The sequence below is a fragment of the Poecilia mexicana genome, unplaced genomic scaffold, assembly GCF_051168715.1.
Source record: "Poecilia mexicana isolate PSO_F unplaced genomic scaffold, ASM5116871v1 scaffold_5, whole genome shotgun sequence".
Taxonomy (NCBI): domain Eukaryota; kingdom Metazoa; phylum Chordata; class Actinopteri; order Cyprinodontiformes; family Poeciliidae; genus Poecilia; species Poecilia mexicana.
In genome coordinates, this window is record NW_028263374.1 from 12,271,098 (window position 1) to 12,285,052 (window position 13,955).

The following is a 13,955-nucleotide window of genomic DNA, read 5'->3' on the forward strand; positions in this document are numbered from 1 at the left end:
TCAACTTTCAATACTTTTATTATAATATTAGTGAGTCTTATGAGAATGTTAAGAATGAATGTGGCACAATCTTATAACAAACCGTTTACACACAGCTGTTTCTTCACAAGTGTCAATGACGGATTGAGTCAGGGTCAATTTTTGGGGGGAAATCCACAAAGGAATGCATAGCAGGCCACAACCTTCCTGAAGTCCATTAGGCTCACATATGCACCAGCATTATTCATGATTCACTCTGTCCAAAGCGACATAAAATTTTTTCTTGTCATCCAAACAGTGCCATCCGATTGGTCCGATCTCACAATCTGCGCAGATCAGGTACTTGATCTTTCCCACGTCTTTTGTGAAGCCCACGTTCTCAAAACTGAACATGTCGTCCACCAACCAGTGAGCCGTCAGAGTGTCACCGTCGACTGAGCCCTCGGTGTTGCTGAGGCTGCTCTTTTTCCGCATGGAGGGCAGGAACAGCTGATGTGAGAAGGAGAGAAAACGGGTGACAAAAAGATTTGCTTAAGAGCACAAGGTTTGTGGAGTATTTATATCTAATCAGAATGGGATAAAGCTGGACGACACTTTGTGTTCTTCCTGCTACGGGTTGCACAAGAATCGCTTGTGCTTCAGAAACTCTGGTAAAAATCTTGATCCTTCTCTACAAAGGTCCAACGCCACACTTCAGTAGATCCCTCAGACTGAAGTGACACTGAACATTTCCATTCTAAATAACTTAAATTCTCCAGACCAATTACCAATGAGAGGCACCAATTAAAAATATGTTTTAATTCAGTTAGAACAACCAAAATTTATATTTGCTAAAAGCAAATGAGAAAAATATGCAAGATTTGTTTCGCATCATCTTTAAAATCAAATGTTTACATACAGAATGACTACCATCTCTTTAAATAATCATGCTATGACTTGAGACCTGTGAGAGGTTAACTAACATTTGAGAAGAGAAGTTTGGTCTAATTCAATGTTTCTCAACCCTGGTCCTCATCACCCTCCTGAACTGCATGTTTTAGGTTTTTCCCTTCTGCTACACACCTGAATTGTATCTCTGGGTGATTAACAGGCTTCTGCAGTACTTGACAGTCATGCAATCATTTGAATCAGCTGTTCTGGAAAAGAGGTACATCTAAAACATGCAGAGCAGGGGGGGCGGTGAGGACCAGGGTTGAGAAACACTGATCTAATTTAACTTCAGACAGTGAGGGGGGGGGGAAGTTTCCAGCATTATTCTAAGCATGACAAATGTAAATGTACATTTTTCCCCAATCATATTAGGATCCAATTTATTTTTAAGTTGCTTCCATTATATGAAAGCATATGTGTTTCTATGAAATTAGACGCCGTCAACCTGCTGGAGATGTTTTTAAGGCGTCACACACACTTTCCCTCCTACTTGTCCAAGTTCTTCACATTACAGCTGGGAATGTGGAAAGAAAAACTTTGCACTGTGGCTGCTGGTTTCTGAAAAGTTCCCAGTATCGCATCCGGTTTATTTTTTTACATCAGTCCATTTTTGCTTCGGGAAACACACCTCGTTTTCAGCAAACACAGCCATCCCAGGACACAACACCTTGGACCCGCACCGCTGACACAGGACAGATTTGATGTTCTTCCCGTCCTCAGACACCAGGTCGGATCGCTCAGTGCCTTCTTTGTCCATGTTGAGTCCTAATGAGCAGTGAATTTACATTCATACATACAGATGGGGATGCTTACTACAGCGGTTCTTCAATCGGGGAATCATCAATATAAATGACCAGTGATATCTCAGCATTATACGGTTGATCCATTAAAGCCCTAATGTTTAAACAGAACCAAGCCTGAGCTCATAGGGCGATTGGACCCCGGAACTAGGGCTGTGGAGAGCGGAAGTACAAGTAAAAACGCTCAGTGTTTTATAATCAGGCTGCAAAACTATAATCTCAAGTGAGAAAATCAGGATGAGCCGCCTCTCAAATTTACGCTACAATATGTATAAAAACACTGAATTCAACCCACGCCAAATGAAGAAATGACTCAGCCGGACGCTTTGAACATCATTCATGCATAATTACATCGAACAATTTGAGACGTACCTGAGTTATGACGCTGAGACAGTAATTATTCAGAAAAACAATCTGCCGAGACAGTCAAATTAGCCATTGGAATGCTAGCTGATGTTACGGTGCGGCCCTTAAATGCGTCCGAAGCGAAACAACCAACCGCGGGAAGGTACCACATCCAATGAGATGTTGACCACATCACAAAGGGTTGGTTGAAAGCGTTTCTTTCAACCTTAATGTGTTCAGATAAGGCACAGGTGTCAAACTCCAGTCCTCAAGGGTCGCTGTCCTGCAACTTTTATATGTGCCTCTGCTGCACCACACCTGAAAAGAATAATTAGGTCATTAGCAAGGCTCTGGAGAACTTATCTACACAAGGAGGAGGTAATTACGCCATTTCATTCCAGTGTTTTGTACCTGTGGCACATCTAAAAACTGCAGGACAGCGGCCCTTGAGGACTGGAGTTTGACAGTAATGATATTTGTGAAATGAAATACTAATATTCCTGATTGAATTATTAATTCTAAGTTATTTATATGAACTGTCTTTCTAATGTTGGTGAGGTTAATTAGATCTTGGACTAAAAAAAAACAGATTTAATTCTCAAATTTCCTGAATTTATTCCACATTACGCGTGATATTTTCATGAAACTTTTAACACCTAGAGGGTCTTAATATAAGTTAATAGCCATTAAGAGACTAATAGTTATTAAGTTATTTATTAAACTAAGTTAATAACATTAGTTTTAGGGGTTTTAGTGATTTTGAAACCCAAATGATAACACGTCATTTTTAACCATGTTTGCCTTTGTTTTTTGGAAGAATTGTTTCACATCTTTATGTTTATGTCCTTAATATGTTAATAACGTGCTACAAAATAAAATGTAATAAAATAAAGCATGCATTTCAAATATGTTGAGTTAGTTTGATTTGTCGGTTTAGCTTTATTTAGTAGAATACTCTAAAATTAAAATGACATATCCTGCTTGTTTAGGATATGTTTATTTTGAGATTAAAAAAAAATAATAAAAAATGGCAAAGCATAGAAAAACTCTGCTTAGATCTACATTTTTTTCTTGTTTCCACCATTTTAATTTCTTTTCCCACATTCAAACCTGTGAAACGCTAAGAAATTCCATGTTTTCAAGGTGTGTATGACACAGTAAAAATGCTAAAAATAATAATAATATGGTGTTCTTTGACCGCTATCTCTGGTTATTTAAAAAATATATAATTTTTATCAAAAATTACAGGTGGCACAATTGTTGAAATGTATTTTTTAATACACACCGAGTTGATGAGAGTTTCTTGGCAGCTATGTAATCTAAACTCCTGTTTTCCTGGGGTATAAACAGGAGTTTATAACCCTCTTACATACTTTGGTATGTAAGTGGCCCCAATGCTGGGTCCATATTTATCAGCACAGACGGTGAGCAGGATGTTACAGGTAATAAAAAATGTCCAAAGTGGTGTCTGAATCATGTTGTAGAGATGTCTTTTTTCTTCCCCCTGAGGCACAAAGAAGTTGATGGAAAGATTGATGGCGCTAAATACTGGAGAGTAGGGATGAAAACCTGCTAGAGGCTTCAATAGACTTAAGACTGAGACAGAGGCTCAACTTCAAGCAGGAGAAAAACCCAAAAAACATGCAGACAGAGGTACAGTGTGTTACTGAGGTCTGGACTTAAACTGAGTATCTATAGAAAACGGTTTCTCCTGATGGTACAAGCAAAACTATCCACTCAAAATATCCACTTCAATGTGAGGAGATAGTAAAGAGTCACAAATACTTTTGTATGCAGGCGTTACTGGCTACTTGTGTGTTTTAAAATGTACAGTGGGAAAATAAAACAACATCCTCTTACATATGGAAAAGAATTTATTACAATAATTTTCCAATATTACCATTAATAAATATTTAGATTTACATTTCAAAGAAATGTATGATTTTTTTTTATCACCTTCTACACAGAACATTACACAAAGTCAGGGATACTCATGTTTAGTCTTTGTAATAAAGCTTGAATAAGATCATCTAGAAAAAGGAGTCTTAACAGCATTGTGTACAACCTAATAATGGAACTGCAACTTTAATAATGATTTGATTGTATGCATGGTGAGGAAAACGAGAAAATAAAACCCCTAAATCCTGGATGATCCTTTGACTGTAAAGGATAGGCCGTTTTATTTAAAAACATTTCCGTTGGCGTAAGGCACAGGAATACTCAAAAGTTTCTACCAATCATCCAGAACACATTTTAAACCTCATTTAATGATTTTACAGTCTTGAATTTAATCCTCTAACGTACGCAAGGTGCGCTAAATGTTTACACCTCTTTACATTTGAAATCAAGCAGTAAAGAAAAACCTACAGTCGACTAAGACGGCGTTTGATCGCCAATTCAGATCCGTACATTGGTCGCAGCTCAAGAACTGCCAACTAAGAGTTTATAATTGAAGCGTTATTCCTAATTGATCTGCGATGAAGACTTTGTCCCAATGTAACCTGAACTAGGTTTATTTTTACACAGGAGCTACAAACAATTACAGCTTCTCTGTTGCATTGAACAGTTTATAAGCAATCCATTTTGGATGTTTGCCAAAAGGAGGCAAAACGTCCAAAGACGTTATCAGAAACTATGAATTCACCTGATTCCTCAATAAAGGTTGTGCACGTTAAATTATTCCGGTCAGACATTAGAGACTCTTCTCACCTGGAGTGCCTGGATGACCATTTCAAATTCGCCTTAAAACATTATAAAAACACTGGAATTTTCTACTGAATGGGGTTTTGGAAATTTCACTGTTTTTTTTTTTTTCCTTTATTGCTGAGAAGCCAAACATAGGTAATCAATATCAGTATTGAAAACAAACATCCGGCGACATTCAGACAGTTTCCCACTCCTTACGCAGGCATGTCTGTTCTCTCCGCTGTAGACCCTCCAACCATCCTCTAACCTGCATGTGAGGGGGGACGACTTGAAGTCCAGGCTTTCTCCGTTGGCATAAATAATATTACTCTCTGAACCCTTTTGTGCAACTGTAACAGATCATGAAGAGGGTCAGGGTAACGGAGAGAACCTATGAAGAGGCTATCAGATTTGGTTAAAATCCCACTTTAATCCTAGTTGAAAACACTATCTGTAACACTTATCTGACAGGTATCATAGTTATAAGTAATGTCTGATCCCTCCAAAGTACGTTGGCTAGTAAATGCTACTTTACTGGAGCAAAAAAGCCAAAGCAGAAAGACCACTAAAACCCAAAGATGTAAGCAACCCAGAAGTACAGAAGGAGCAAGAAGAGACTATACTGATGTCCAGCAGCATTTTGCATGTATGGGTGTGTGTCTGTGTGGGTGTAGCTGTAAAGAAAAAGTAAGTCACAGTTGGGCCTTTCAGAGTAGAGAGTCATCTGTGCAGCCTCCTTCGAGGCCGTAGCGAAACTCCTGCAGGTTGGAGACGCCGTAGAAATGAATAAACGCTGCCGCAACGACCAGGACATGGAAAATCTGATGAGAATGAAACTGAAAAAAGAAAGACGCGAGAGAAAAAACAAAAATTGGTTAGAAATGCTGGGAATCATCAGAAAATCTCAGTGCATCTCCACTTTTCTGTGCCAATTTTAATGATTGCTCGTCTTTTTCAATATTAAAACTACGCATACACACAATGAGCTTATCAGAATCATTATTTGATCCACTTCTTTTTATTCAGCAAAGTATAATTGATACTACAAATACAAACCAAGAAAGCAAATTCATTCAGGTAAAAACTAAGTGCTGTCTTTAACAGTTACCTGGATAACTACGCTTAAAGCCTCGCTCTGTATCGGCAGCACATGTCCCACTATGTGAACGCTTGACAAATGTCTACAATTTGACACTTACCCAGATGTCACACTTCCCGGGGAAAAAACGTTCTGGGATTCTGGCCGCATACAGACCGGCACCGGTGATGTACATGGCGCCCATCAGATAAAACCAACCCATCTGTCCGACTGTGGTGGCCTTTACGAATCCTTCCTCGATGGTGAAGTGCATGGTGGGGACAATGCCACTGAGTCCAAGACCCATGAACACGCCTGAGCAAAACAAAGGAACGTACATTAAATAATTTCAGACATTAAAGAAAAAAAAAAAAGAATCAGCCATCTTTAACAACGTTTCCTTTGGTTCCCTCTGCAAGCACAAAATCCCACTTGGGAAAAAAATGAAGCCAAAATAAGATCATCTGTGCGATAAAACCAGAATGAAGCCCAAGCAAAACGCTTCAAGACAGCAGCATTATCCTCACCTGCTCTTGTTGGCCTGTGACGAGGGGTGGCGAATCGGTCCCACTGGGCCACTATGATGGCAGCGATGCCAAGAACACAAACGATGGTGAGGTAGATTAGTCGAGGCTGAGGGGAACAGTAGAAGGAGTAGTACAACCAGGGCACGAAGGAGCCCATGATCAGGAGGGCGATGCCCGAGTAGTCGAGCCTGGGGAGAGAAGGTGAGACGGTGACCATCTCAAACAACTGAGATGGTTTGATAAACATCTCAGTTTATCAAACCAAAACAGATGGCTCTGTCTGGACCAAGCATGCGCAACTTAGATTTACCAACACAAAGCAGGCAGAGAAGAAGAACGAGGACGGGCAGACCCGTTTTGAACAGCTGGTCTGCAGGAGATTTGCTGTAATCCACACTTAATAATTCACTAAAAAGAGCAGAGGGGGCTGTAAATGTAAGACGCTGATGTTTTTATCTCAACAAATCAAACATCTTCGCTGTGGTTTGCAGATATTCATTTACGCAAAACTCCGTCAGGGTTCCGCCGCAGCTTTTCGGTCATTTCATTTGGTTTCAGACTTGATACTCTGCTCGTGATCAGCGTCTTGTTGCGTGACCCACTTTGGGTCTAGCTGGAGCAGGCAGACAGATGGCCTCACATATAAGCACCGCTGTGCATCACAGTTGGTGTGAGGTATTTGTTCTGATACGCCGTGTTTGGCTTTCTCCAGATGTGATGCAGTAAATTTGTAGGAACGTTTTGGATGTTTGAGATGCACCTTTAGAGAACGTGAGCGATGCAGCCATGTTTCTGTTAGAGGACGGAGCTTCATTAAGGCAAACCTTCTGAACCTGTTCGTCGCTTTTCAAATTATCTTATACATAAAAATGTAACATTTACTGAGCAGTTACATAGTCTGATGTAAAATGAATGCAAAATTTAGTTTTTATTTTCTAGCCCCAAGAAGTTAAGAAAATTTCACATTTTTCCACATAACCTTTTTTGGATTGTTTGACCAACACAAAGTCATGCATAATAATAATGTGTACAGTTTTCCATTTTTTATCTTATAAAAATCTAAAAAGTGCGCTATAAAAATGTATTCCTGATGCTACAAAGTAAATTACAGAGCAATGCCTGTAATCAGTCCATCTGTGTGCAATTTTATTTATCATTTTCTTGCCCTTGTGTTAGTTTTTCCTACATCCTTACTTGGAGAATGTGCGAGAGACTTTTTCCGAGTGGCAGTAGACAGTATGAAAAAGCCAGGAGAAGCTGAGGCAGAGGACTGCTCCCAGGAAGAACATCCCAAACACAACCTTCTCCTGCAGAGGTGCCATAAAATACATGTTGGGGCGCAACATGGTTAAAGTGCCCAGACAAACGAATAAGATCCACCCTGAGGAAGGAAAGAAAGCTTTAGGATCTTCATAAAGTCCAGCATCAAAAACATGAGACTGTAAATGAGTTTTCATGCTCACCTAGCAGATGAGTCCAGATGTTTCCCGTCTCAGTGTGGATTCTGAAGATACTTCCGAAACAGGCCCTGAACGACGGCATCGGAGGTCGATGTCCGTGCAGCAGGTAATCGTTGTCCTTCAGCCAGTCGGGCAGGACATGAAAAGGAATGACCCTCCAGCGACCTTCCCACACCTGCAGGGCAGCAAGAATGTTTACCTGAGCATAAAGGACTAGACCACATGTGAAGACAGGCTTCCTGGGCGTTTTTCTGGGTCAGTTTATTTCGTCCTCCAATCTTTTCCAAAGCAGAAGCCTGGACCAGATGTTTATTTTTTTTATGTCACAATGTTTTACAGTCTTTCAGCATGTTGAATCCAGCAAAAATTGTTGCAATCTTTATTAAAAAAAAAAAAAAAAAGATTTTAGCTTTTAGCATCTCACTAGAGAGAGAGAGCAACACTCTCATCAAATCTTTTTAACTAGTAAAGTTGGGATGTTTTACTGTATTTATGTTTATAGATTTAAATTGATGATTAGTTTTAGCTGCTGTGTTTTCATTGTTCCTAAAAAAATACATCCAACAAACTTTAATTATTAAAGCTTTGTGGATTATTACAAACCTTTTCTGAAATAAAAGATGTTTTAATTCAGTTCCAGAGTTTAACTGAGTGAAAACCTACAAAAACGTAAAATGTGTTTTTAGATGGCAGGTATTAGTCCTGATCAGAGTGCTCCTCTCCCTTCCTGCCTCCTGCAAAAAGCTCTTTTAATTCAACGTCCACTCTAGCCATAAATTAGGACGTCAACATTGCTGTTTTCTAACTTTTGTTTCTTTTTCCACAGTTTGAATTCACACGTGTCCAGTGTCAAAAGATGTGCAGTTTCCTGATTTATGAACAAACAACAATCACTTGTAAAGAGCTTTTCTAAACTTCCTCTGAAAAATATCTCAACCTCTCTCATAAAACAAACTGACAAACAAATTTCACGACTTACAGTATTTAGTCACTTGAAACCACAAAAAGCTGGTAAACAATTATGTGCTTGTCAAGTTACCGAGGTAATCTGATGCAGCAGCTGCAATGCAGGTTTGACAGAATGAAGATAAACTAGTTTGCAGTTTTTATCTCATCTGAGAGAGTGAGAACAGGCAACATTTACTGTAACATCAGACCATCAATTTACTGTAAAATGGCATTAGAACGTGATTCCACCACAGGATGCGAAAGCATCGACGTGAAGCCAACTGGTGGGTGAGCCGACCAAAATGAACATGGGATCATGTAGCGGTTTTAAAATGGGGCCAGGCCGCCCTGAGGGCACCCAGGCTGCAGCGTTGGAGGGAGGGCCGGTGACGACGAGGGGGAAACTGGAACAGGCTGAAGCTAATTTGATTTACGAAGGCCAAATTTACGAGAGGGGCTTATTTCCAGCCGACCGCCCCAAAAAACACATTACTACTTATTTTGAATTTGGGCGGCTGTCACACTGATTTTGCCATGCATGTTGAGATATCCAACAACACGCCTTACGCTGGTCTAACATGGTCTGAAATAACAATGGAGCATTATTTCTTTATGTGCCTCTACTTCGTAAGGCAGGTATGTTAAAACATGAAGGAAACCTTCGAGTCTGTGACTAAAAAGATGTTTTGATGTTTGAAAGAGTTTTTTTTTTGTCTGAAGCCTCATCAATAATTCAGTAATTTTACTAAGATTGTGAGGAGCTCACTTCGAACATGTGCCACAAACTTCACAAGCTGCAGCAAACTGATATCAGGCTGCAAGACAACATTTACTAATTTTGTTTTTTTATTAAAAAGGTAGATATGAATTAGTCAATATATATCTGCATATAATCTTTAAGCTAAAAAGCCCTGAGCGGTAAAAACATCTGAATAACCTAATCGATAATAATATTCTTCTACAGCCATTTCCTTTGGCCTTTAATCCACCTACACATCCTATCTGAGCCAATTTGTTACTGTAATGGAAAATTTTAGAATGCGCTCCTCACCCCTCTTGTGCTTTTTAGATTGTGTCTGATGAGATCATTGTGTCTGCATGATTTTATCATGAGATTGGCCAAACTGCTCTCCTATAGACCTCCACAGTGTGACGTAACAGCAGAGAATGTCTGTGATCCAGGAGACAATCGGGGTGATACTTCCTCAACCCAGAACTGAGGCTGCATTTCATACATTAAGTAACAACATCCTTTCCTTAACAACAGACAAATGGCTAGGCCATCGGGGTTGGGCTCCACAGAATTGTTGGTACATAACTATCAGGGATTCACACCCATTGTCCAATCAAGTCTCTCTTCTCTGACCAGAACCCATAAAAGGAAACCAGATCCACTGTTCATCAGAGCGGACTTGACAGACTCTTTGACTCTGTATTCCTGTTCTCACCTTGCAAGGTTTCAATATATTTCTTCAGACTCTTGTTAAAGCAATTTTTTTCCCACGACAGTTACCTTGTGCACAAACTCCTCCATTTTCTCCATGGCATGATGAGCCTGAAGAGGCAAAGTCAAAACCTCGCCCACCTCGTCGTCCTCTTCTTCCTCATCAGCAATCATCGCTGCTCCCTTCAAACAGACGACTGCTCATGAGACACAGAAAGCAAACTTTTCTCTGGACTGTTGCCAAAAACACCAAAACAGTCCTACCTCCGGATGAACACCTTTACATGGCCCCTGCCGCCCCCCTCCCTCCTCCAGCAGCGGCCCGAGCTCCATCAGCTCAACATCTGGGACGCTGCAGTCCTCAGAGATCCGGCAGTCTGCATCACTGGCAGACCCGTTTCGGACTGACATAGGGAGACTGCCTGATGACCTGATCAGAGTCCTGTTTTCTGCTTCAGTCGGGACAAGGAAACTCCCTCCTGTAAACCCAGAATGACAGCGGTTAATGTGCTACACTGGCCTGTTATTTTAACACATCAAAGAAAAATACTACCAGTTCAGAGTAACTAGTTACATTTATACCAAAGGACAAATGTAACTGCATCCTAACCTTTGGAAGGTAAGGTTTGTATCTTGGTGAAAACGTCTAATTTAAGGATTATCGTCAACTATAAAAGTCGTTTCAGAAGACATTTTTTTCTGTTTCATAATACAAAAATTTTAAAAGAACAGGGACTTAAATTGTATGGCAATATTGTGTGGTACACTACGAAAAGTATTTTAAAACGTCAAAATACTAACTTGGTATAAAAATATACAGAAATATATATAAAAAAGTTTGTCTTCATATATAGAGAACTTATTACACCAAGTAGAGTTATTATTCTGCTAATCAGCACCGAATGGCAGCGATCAATCATATTTTTAAGCATGCATATAACATTCCTTGATTATTTTATAAGCTAGAACAAAGACAACATTGTGATTTGCAGACATATTCAACTAGACTTTGTTAACACTGAATTAATAATTCCTATCAGAACATTTTTCATACGTATGAAATAATCAACATAAGATCAGAATCTGCCCAGTTTTCTCTTGATTGTCTCGGATAGATGATCAGTGAGTTAAAAAACTAAAAAGTCAAAGAAAACCCCAGCTGTTAAGTTTAGTAAAAACAACAAACAAAAAAAACCTAAAGGTCAGGTACACAAGAGTTTGTGCAACAACTTAGCTAAATCTTTAAATTCCCAATTTTTCTACTGCATTTTAAACCTGATATCCCTATCTTAAAACCTGCAGCACATTTTTTTCCTCTTTTTTATGTATAATAGTGCAAAGAAGAAAAAAGAAAAATCAGAAATTGGGAGTCGGTAGGTCAGTTTTTAAAGGAAACCAATATCAGTCAAGAAAAGCCTGTTCAGTTCATTGTTAGTAAAACATACATGCATTTTCATACAGACAAAATCCTTTCAATGTCATAAAACAAGCATCATAAAACAAATTGTAAAAGGACGAAATCAGCTGTAATAAATACACATTCCTCCTCCCTTCTGTTTTTTATCTGTATTTACTGTGATTTCAAAACTCTGTGATTCATTAGTTAACCAGGCATTATCCATACATAGATGATGAAAAAAATGCAAGTTCAGTCAAGCGCTAAACAGTCTAAGATAACTAATCCAAGTCAGACCACAGATTCATACAGCACTCTCTTTAAATCAAGCTGAACTAGATTTTCAAGTCGAGTCGACTAACAAAAGGAGTTCAATCAATACCAGATCCAACCCACCAAATGTTCAAATCACAGGAGATTTTCAATCAGGAGGAAAAAAAAACTTAGCTTCTAATTTCCCCCTTTGCTTTATATCTTTACTTAGCAATAATACCCTTTTTTGTTGTTTTTACAGTGTAGCGTGGATTATTGTTCACTATTGTCCAAAGGCTACTTAACCCGACAGGATTGTTCTGTATTATTATATTATGAGAATGATTTCTTAGGTGATGCTAGGTCTAATAAAGAGAACTAAACCTTCAACAAAGTTAGTTTTAAGACTGGAGGCAAGCGACTTCCCGACGGATGTTGAATAACATCACAAAGCGTCTGACGGAACATGGAGAACAAAATGTAAACAACCCTAAAATACAGACGAAGTCCACCAAATGTGGGAATAATGTACGATTTGTAGCTTCTAATAAAAATATACAGAGTTAGTATATGCTGACAGGAGATGAGGTGGATAAATCATCTAGTTTTTAACAACCTGATAAATATCTGGTTGCTAACGTTACCTGTTAGCTAACCGAGCTCCAGCAGCCGAACAGGAAATTGATTCTTTTTCAACGCACTGGCTGCCAGAAATACAGCGGTCCAAACACAACGGCAGCAGGCCACAGACTTAATTAAACACTCAGCGGGGTTAACACTGTCAACAAATATTAATTAAATGTCCCGAAGTTACCTGACGAGGAAGACTCCTAACCAGGAAGGTAAATTATTTATGGTTGTGCGAAACAAAAGCCACTTCCGGAAGTTGAAGTCTCTTAGCAAAGCTGAATCCTGTTCTGTTCTTCCAAAATAAAAGCCAAAATCAAAGTCGTTTATTTACGGCGCTGGCCAAAACATTGGAAGTTTTATTTAGAAAAATGTCCAGCTAGTTTATTTTGTGAGGAAAATGACGCAATGAAATTACACAAGATAAAACTGAATGACAACATCCGAAAACCGTTCAACATCAACAACTATTTGCATTTCTCCTTATGGGGCGAAGCTGAATGTGTCTGCATGTACATGACCAAAACTATTCATACCATTGGCAGATTTAGGTTTGAAATTACTTGCATTCAACCAATAAGTTTGTTTCTGATAGCAAATGAGGTAGGCATCTCTCAAAGATACTGAAATAATGTAAAAGGATTGTCAGTTTTCATGATATATATATATATATATATATATATATATATATAAAAATTTACATTGAATTAAAAACAGTGTGTCATAAATGGTTTACAATACATTTTCCAATAACCAATGGATGGTTTTTTATACTGAAATGATAGTAATACAATCCTTCTTTCTGCATATTTGTGCTAGTATTTAAGATTTATCTTTGAAGAACGAGCTCCAAATTTTTTGAAGGTGGAAGGCCTCCTTGAAGTCACCCTAATCTGTAACTGTCCACAAATTTTCTACAAGATTTAACACGTGACCCCTCCAAAATGTTATTACCTCAACCCAGCAGAAACAAGAAGGTAAATTTAAATAATCAAATTTTGTTTGTCACAATAAATATCAAAAAAGTTTCAAAATGACTTAAAACATTTTTAACAATTATATAAATAAAGTATGAACATGAGGGAAAGCACCATGGTCACTGTGAAGTATGGTGGAGGACCTGCACAGTGTTTAACTTTTTCCACATTTTATGTTACAGCCTTATTAATTGTACTCAATTGACACACCAATTCTCCATTAAGAAAATGTGGAAAAAGCATTAGTTTTTCAGAAGTCTAATAATTGTGCAGTGTATTTTAAAATAAATAAGAGCAAAACAAAAAAAACAACTTTTTCATCAAATCTAGTCAAATTAAAGCTTTTCTCTACATTTTGTAATCTGAGATTATGCTACTACTATAAAAAATACATTTATTCTAAATCTTTTTACGTGTTTTATGAATGTGACGGAAGTGGTAGATTTACAAGTAAAAAAGTTAAGTCAAAAGCAGGGACACAAAGTTACTGCTACACATAAACGTGGG

At 38.5% G+C, this 13,955-nt stretch overlaps 2 protein-coding genes across 3 annotated transcripts; both read right to left on the bottom strand.

The window, feature by feature from the left end:
- Positions 1–2,332, bottom strand: rabif (RAB interacting factor). The gene is made up of 3 exons (XM_015004213.2): positions 2,082–2,332; positions 1,538–1,674; positions 1–468 (listed from the first exon to the last, which is right to left on the bottom strand). The coding sequence occupies exons 2-3, from the start codon at positions 1,664–1,666 to the stop codon at positions 220–222; spliced, it is 378 nt and encodes a 125-aa protein (XP_014859699.2). The 5' UTR covers positions 1,667–1,674; positions 2,082–2,332; the 3' UTR covers positions 1–219.
- A 1,578-nt stretch (positions 2,333–3,910) lies between these two features.
- On the bottom strand, positions 3,911–12,751 carry adipor1a (adiponectin receptor 1a). 2 transcript variants are annotated; one of them, XM_015004239.2, is made up of 8 exons: positions 12,659–12,751; positions 10,461–10,675; positions 10,266–10,379; positions 7,808–7,979; positions 7,539–7,725; positions 6,345–6,532; positions 5,939–6,132; positions 3,911–5,575 (listed from the first exon to the last, which is right to left on the bottom strand). In XM_015004239.2, the coding sequence occupies exons 2-8, from the start codon at positions 10,605–10,607 to the stop codon at positions 5,447–5,449; spliced, it is 1,131 nt and encodes a 376-aa protein (XP_014859725.1). In that variant the 5' UTR covers positions 10,608–10,675; positions 12,659–12,751; the 3' UTR covers positions 3,911–5,446. The 2 variants fall into 2 exon arrangements, with proteins under 2 accessions (XP_014859725.1, XP_014859726.1); XM_015004240.2 differs by lacking the exon at positions 12,659–12,751 and adding an exon at positions 12,489–12,640.
- Positions 12,752–13,955: the final 1,204 nt, after the last annotated feature.

Bases quoted from the DNA above. Each gene is read 5' to 3' on its own strand.
- adipor1a (XM_015004239.2), bottom strand. From the start codon at position 10,607: ATGTCAGTCCGAAACGGGTCTGCCAGTGATGCAGACTGCCGGATCTCT. The intron at 7,726-7,807 runs GTGAGCATGAAA...TTCCTTCCTCAG, and splicing joins CATCTGGACTCATCTGCTAG to GGTGGATCTTATTCGTTTGT. The intron at 6,133-6,344 runs GTGAGGATAATG...TGTTTTGCTCAG, and splicing joins TCACAGGCCAACAAGAGCAG to GCGTGTTCATGGGTCTTGGA.
- rabif (XM_015004213.2), bottom strand. From the start codon at position 1,666: ATGGACAAAGAAGGCACTGAGCGATCCGACCTGGTGTCTGAGGACGGG. The intron at 469-1,537 runs GTGTGTTTCCCG...TTCTCACATCAG, and splicing joins CTGTGTTTGCTGAAAACGAG to CTGTTCCTGCCCTCCATGCG.